Source organism: Triticum aestivum, chromosome 4D (assembly GCF_018294505.1).
Source record: "Triticum aestivum cultivar Chinese Spring chromosome 4D, IWGSC CS RefSeq v2.1, whole genome shotgun sequence".
Taxonomy (NCBI): Eukaryota; Viridiplantae; Streptophyta; class Magnoliopsida; order Poales; family Poaceae; genus Triticum; species Triticum aestivum.
The window spans coordinates 483,636,182-483,643,220 of record NC_057805.1 but is presented as its reverse complement, the minus strand read 5'-3'; the positions used below and the strand labels follow the sequence as shown (position 1 = coordinate 483,643,220).

At 47.6% G+C, this 7,039-nt stretch overlaps 1 protein-coding gene across 1 annotated transcript; it reads left to right on the top strand.

The window, feature by feature from the left end:
- Positions 1–3,039: 3,039 nt before the first annotated feature.
- Positions 3,040–4,044, top strand: LOC123100456 (WRKY transcription factor 22-like). Its single transcript, XM_044522392.1, has 3 exons — positions 3,040–3,404; positions 3,479–3,601; positions 3,690–4,044. Exons 1-3 carry the CDS (start codon positions 3,040–3,042, stop codon positions 4,042–4,044), a joined length of 843 nt encoding a protein of 280 aa, XP_044378327.1.
- The last annotated feature ends 2,995 nt before the right edge of the window (positions 4,045–7,039 follow it).

The following is a 7,039-nucleotide window of genomic DNA, read 5'->3' as shown; positions in this document are numbered from 1 at the left end:
ATGACATGATGTAGACAAGATAAATTCACGTATGAAATAAATCTCATCTTTTTACCCTTAATAGCAACAATACATGCGTGTCATGTCCCTTTCTGTCATTGAGATTGAGCACGGCAAGATCGAACCCATTATAAAGCACATCTTCCCATGGCAAGATAAATCAATCTAGTTAGCCAAACCAAACCAATAAATCAGAGAAAAATATGAGGCTATAACAATCACGCATAAATGAGTTCAGAGAACACTCAAATAATATTCATGGATAGATCTGATCATAAACTCACAATTCATCAGATCCCAACAAACACACGATAAAAAGTCATTACATCAAATAGATCTCCAAGAACACCAAGGAGAACACTGTATTGAAGATCAAATAGAGAGAAGAAGCCATGCGTAGGTCCGTGGTAAACTACTCACGCATCATCGGAGGGCAGCAAGGATGATGAAGAGCCCCTTCTTGGTCGAATACCCCTCCGGCAGAGTGCCGGAAAAGGCCTCCAGATGGGATCTCGTGGTTCTGAAACTTGCGGCGGCGGAAAAAGTATTTCGTGGACTCCCTTGTTGGTTTCAGGATTTTTTAGAATTTATAGAGGCAGAGTTAGGTCAAACGGAGCCACGTGGGCCCATGATCCATCTTCTGGTCTTCTCGCGGAGCTACTAGTGTCTATTTTCTATAGAAAAAATCTCCAAAAAATCTGGTGGCGTTTGGACTTCATTTGGTACTGATATTCTGCGAAACCAAAAACAAGCAAAAAACAACAACTAGCACTGGGCACTAACTTAATAGGTTAGTCCCAAAAAGATATATAATTGCTTGTAAGTGTATATAAAACATCCAAGTTGATAATATAATAATATGAAACAATAAAAAATTATAGATATGTTGGAGACGTATCAGGTGCGCATGTGGTGGCCACTGCAAGTGCGCCGGACCGATGTGTAACCCCGTCCAGGTATTGTGGCTTGGATGGGGCATCCGACGTTAGATGTTAGATGTTGGTGTGATGTCTGTTTGGTATTAGGCTCGGATATTCGGCACCCCTTCACATTCAAAGTCTCATTGCTGCGCAGCAGAAACACAATCTTAGAAATCACCAGCACCCGCCTCTCGTTGTCATATTGGATGTTGATGGGGTTATTGTCCTGGCCGTCGTGTCGTCATTGTCATTCACTCACATTCCCCAGGCCATGGCTGTTGAGCCGGAAATTGTCGAGGGCCGAAAGTGGCTGGCCCCCCTTCCAAAAAGCGAAACTCCTTATTACTACGATTTTGTCCAACCCCTTCAATGAGTACATAATTTTCCTCCTCAACCCAATGCACTTCTCAATTACTCACGATTGATAACTGCATCTCTCTAGCCTCGACGGCGATTTGGTTTCTGGTCTTCCTCCCAGGTCCCAATTTACCAATCTTGTTCTCTCCCTTCTCAACTACTCCATCGAGGCTTGGATTGCGATCCGCCGCCACATCGGAAGCTTGCTACTTCATCTTCAAGCCACTGCTGATGTTGCCCTTCTCCTTATCTCGGACTCCTGCCATGCTGCATTCGTTGGCGGTGGTTTGCTGCTGCATCTTCACACCACAACTACGACTGCTCTTCTCATGCTGCTAAAAGTGCTGCATCTTGACGGCCCAATGCGGCGTTTGCAGACGAGATGAATTGCTGAACAAGGAGTAAAGCAATATATGTTTCAAATTCAATTAAGGAAAATTGATTCAGAGACGTTCTAACGGTGTATAAATTTCTAATTGCCATGTCCATGTAAACTTGATTGCACCTATTTTCATGGATATTTTGCTTTTAGTTTGAATTTGACCCTCTCTTGGTTGCTGGTCACGCTCCGCCACTATAGGGCCGTGAGTGATGGCAAAACAACAAGGCTGTGCTGGGGGATAGAAGAATAGAGGCGGGCCGGAGTTGCGCTGGGAGAGAACGGCGCATGATGTGGTCATCGTCTTTGTCGGCAACAGAGGCAACATTGGAAGCTTGGTTGGGAGAGCGAGGTGCCCAGGAAAAAGAGAGAGAAAGAGAACCAACGAAGAGGGTGTGAGGCCGCGGCGAGATACGAGCGAGTGGAAGTGGGCCCACCAACCAAGTTCTTCAGAGTTTGCATGAAGCTTTGAAGGGCCGGCGCGGGAGGAGTATTTTTTTAATCAAATAACCAAGTGTTGTGAAGGAAAAAACTTTTAATGTGACAAACATTTTTCACATTAAAATAACAATCTTCTAAAAATTTTATTGAGAAAAATAACAATCTTGTAACTGACAAGTTATATTATGTATTTTTTAACGTAGTACGAATGCAAATACTCATATATACGCGCAATCTTGAGATTTTCGAAGTCACCATAGGCGCCTAGTAATCGATGGGACTTGAAGTAAGTCCAGAAAAATGCGAGAACTAGAATTTGAACCTTGATGAGCTGCGAATATCACTGTCCTTCTAACCATCCAACCATAGATTGGTTCGCATTAAAATATGTATTTGTGAGGATAAGTACCGCAAAAGTTGTTCTACAAAGGAGGAACGTGCATGGAGGTTAATGGCATCTTCAGTTTTTTTTACTTAAGAAGAAAAAACGGCATGACTCATGTGGGAGCCCTTGAAGGCATGAAAATGGCCCACGGTGCAAGTACATCCTGCAATCCGGGATGCATCGATCCCTATGTAGCACCTTGCTAAGCTGGTCCAGTGAGAGATGCACACATGGCCAGTTTCAGCACATGACATACCTAATGAAACTAGGTAGGTCGGTCGATCGGTCAAGTGTGGATGCGATCTTGCGCATTCGCCTTCTTAAAGCGAAACAGCAGGACTTCCTAGTGAGTTTATTTTTTATATATATTTCTAGAGTGTTTTTTTTATCGTAGTATGCTCGTTGACGCTTTTCATGCTTTGCAAATCACTCGGCGGCGTGTTTGACTTTCTACCAATCGATGGGAGCACTATATATGCATGCACGATGACACGCTCCAAGAATCCCGCGCCGAAGTCAACCACACTCTCTTCTCCTCTGCCTCGACCAAACTGATCATGGACTCCGCCGATTGGGGCCTCGAGGCGGTCGTGAGGAGCTGCGGCGGCTCGACCGTACTTCCCGCCTCGGAAGCAGAACCAGAGCCTACAGCCGCGCGGGCTGGCCGGGGAGTCGTCGCCCGTGTGGCATCCTCCGGGGAGTTCGTCGGGCAACGGATGAAGGCGGCTTCCTCGTCCTCGTCGTCGTTGTACGACGTCATGGAGCGGCCTCGGGCGCCATTTTCCATCACGCCGTCGTCGACGTCCCGCGAGCGCAACGTGCCCATCTCCTTCTCGACGTCCGGGCAGACGCTGCCGGGAAGGAAGCAGACTGGCCGGAAACCGGGCGTTGGCACTCCCACCCACAGGCGGCGGAAAACAAGGTGCGTATAAAGATCATCTCTTGGTTAGTTACCGTATGAAGCGATGATCAGTAATGTTTGGTTGGTCGAAGCAGCAAGAAGAAGGTGGTGCGGTTGGTGCCGGTGGCCCACGGCGGCGTCGCCAACAGCACCGCCGACGACCTGTGGGCGTGGCGCAAGTACGGCCAGAAACCTATCAAGGCCTCCCCGTTTCCTCGGTAATCAACTGTTCCTACATCATTAACTTTCTCCGACGAATCCAAGCTCCACCAGACGTGTGAGATGCAGTGAGAAATGCCTGTGCAGAGCCTACTACAAGTGCAGCAGCCTCAGGGCGTGCACGGCGCGGAAGCTGGTGGATCGCAGCCCGGCCAAGCCCGAGGTGCTCATCGTCACGTACATCGACGACCATTGCCACGCTGTGCCCGTGCCGATCACCACGCTCGCGCACCACCCACCCAAGTCACCGCGGGGCACGACGACGGCAGGCGAGGCGGTCTCAGTATCGTCTTGCATCGCTGCGGAGTTGGCGGACGACAAGTCCAAGCTCCGGGCACCCGTGGGGCTGGACGATTTCTTCGGCTCTTTCGACGACACCGTGTTCTCGAGGACGTGGGCGACGACGTTTGTGGACGACGGGTTTCTTCCCTCTAGTTTGTGAAGCTGATTTGCACAGAAAATAGGCATTGTGTACCACTACGTCCCGTTGTAAATACACAACTTCAGGTCCAGGTACAACCAATTTTCATTAACTTCTACTACTAGTACTACATCAAAAAAAAGTTAGTTTTGCTTGTTTGACAAACGGCAGCGAGGAGCGTCGACCCTGGCGAGGCTGAGCCAGGACCTTGCCCAAGACTTTCCAGGTAAATGCGAGGAAGTATGTTGACTAGTGCGGTTTTGGCAAAAGGGGTGCATGCGTGGTCTTCGTCGAGAACAAGAGGTCGGGAATGTTTAGCGCTCCGGCTGGTTGAAGAACAATGACCGCGCAATATTAACCGTTGCTTCTATGACCAACCACTGGTAATATATTACAGTGGCGGGGGCGCCCGCCACTTGTAAGCTCGCCTAGGGAAATTTGCCTTGACATTGTTTTTGCTGCAGTGGCAGCATTTTACACTTAATGATGACATCACATTGCAGTACATATATAAATTATTGTATCAGCATTCAAACATGTATCCATATATCGAAATTGCATTATATGATATTACATCCAAGACAAGTGTGAGGACTGATAGAACGAGGACCAACATGCCGTTTGCTCCAGAATCAAAGATCTGTCCTCTACACTAGTAGAAAAAGAGGCTTCCATACGCCCCCATTAGTCCCCAAAATAATCGAACCGCGACAAAAGGGGTCTTTAGTCGCGGTTCGCGAGGAGACCCGCGACCAACTATCTGGGCCCAGCGCGCTCGGTCGACAGCTGGCGGACGGGAGGGGCTTTAGTCCCGGTTGGCCTGGCAACCGGGACTAAAGGTCCCCGAAGGCCTTTAGTCGCGGTTGGCCAGGCCAACCGGGACTAAAGGCCCATCCCTATATATAGGACTGAGCTCACTTCACTTCACTCAGCTCACTTCACAATATTCAGAAGGGGATGGTGGGTTTGCTTTTGGTTCCTCCTATGCACACAAGGTGTTCGATGAAATGCCCGAGAACCTGAAACAAACATGATATGAAGTGTCCGAGCCACACTTGAGCTTTCTCATTTATTTTTCCTCCGCGATCGCGATTAGCAACTTGAACCTTTCATGTGTCATTGATAAAATATGCATGTGTGTAGTTCATTGTTTAATTTGTATTATTTCTAGCTAGTTAGTTTAACAAATGCATGATGGTTAATTATATACTTTATATAATAATAATGCAGATGAATCGGCAATGGATGTACGGTCCCCGACTCTCCGGCGAGTTCACTACGGGTTTGAAAGATTTCCTCGTAGTGGCAAATGCGAACAAGCAGCAAGGTTTTATTATCTGTCCATGTGCTGTCTGTAAGAATCAGAAGGGTTACTCCTCCTCAAGAGACGTTCACATGCACCTGCTTCGGCACGGTTTCATGCGAAGCTATAATTGTTGGACCAAGCATGGAGAAAGAGGGGTTAGAATGGAAGAAGATGAAGAAGGGGATGATATCGATGACAACTATCATGATCATTTCGGTGATACTTTCATGGAGGATGATGCTGAAGGTGGGGAAGGGTTAGGTGAAGGTGAAGAAGAGGCACATGATGAGCCCGCTGATGATCTTGGTCGGACCATTGCTGATGCACGGAGACGCTGCGAAACTGACAAGGATAGGGAGAATTTGGATCGCATGTTAGAGGATCACAAAAAGTCGTTGTATCCAGGATGCGATAATAGTCTGAAAAAGCTGGGCTGCACACTGGATTTGCTAAAATGGAAGGCACAGGAAGGTGTAGGTGACTCATCATTTGAAAATTTGCTGAAAATGTTGAAGAATATGTTTCCGAAGAATAACGAGTTGCCCGCCAGTACGTACGAAGCAAAGAAGGTTGTCTGCCCTCTAGGTTTAGAGGTTCTGAAGATACATGCATGCATTAACGACTGCATCCTCTACCGCGGTGAATACGAGAATTTGAATGAATGCCCTGTATGCACTGCATTGCGTTATAAGATCAGAGGCGATGACCCTGGTGACGATGTTGAGGGCGAGAAACCCAGGAAGAGGGTTCCCGCCAAGGTGATGTGGTATGCTCCTATAATACCACGGTTGAAACGTCTGTTCAGGAACAAAAAGCATGCCAAGTCGTTGCGATGGCACAAAGAGGACCGTAAGTCCGACGGGGAGTTGAGACACACCGCTGATGGAACGCAATGGAGAAAGATCGACAGAGTGTTCAAAGATTTTGCAGCTGACGCAAGGAACATAAGATTTGGTCTAAGTACTGATGGCATGAATCCTTTTGGCGAGCAGAGCTCCAGCCATAGCACCTGGCCCGTGACTCTATGCATCTACAACCTTCCTCCTTGGTTGTGCATGAAGCGGAAGTTCATTATGATGCCAGTGCTCATCCAAGGTCCAAAGCAACCCGGGAACGACATCGATGTGTACCTAAGGCCATTAGTTGATGAACTTTTACAGTTGTGGGCCAGACCTGGTGTACGTGTCTGGGATGAGCACAAAGGAGAGGAATTTGACCTACGAGCGTTGCTTTTTGTAACCATCAACGATTGGCCTGCTCTCAGTAACCTTTCGGGACAGACAAATAAGGGATACAATGCATGCACGCACTGCTTACATGAGACTGAAAGTGTACGTTTGGTTAATTGTAAGAAGAACGTGTACCTGGGTCATCGTCGATTTCTTCCCCGAAATCATAACGTAAGAAAGAAAGGCAAGCATTTCAACGGCAAGGCAGATCACCGGCCGAAGCCTGCGGAACGTACTGGTGCTGAGATATTTGATATGGTCAAGGATTTGAAAGTCATCTTTGGAAAGGGTCCTGGCGGACAATCAGTTCCGCGGGGAGTTGACGGGCACGCACCCATGTGGAAGAAGAAATCTATATTTTGGGAGCTAGAATATTGGAAAGTCCTAGATGTCCGCTCTGCAATCGACGTGATGCATGTTACGAAGAATATTTGCGTGAACCTGCTAAGCTTCTTGGGCGTGTATGGGAAGACAAATGATA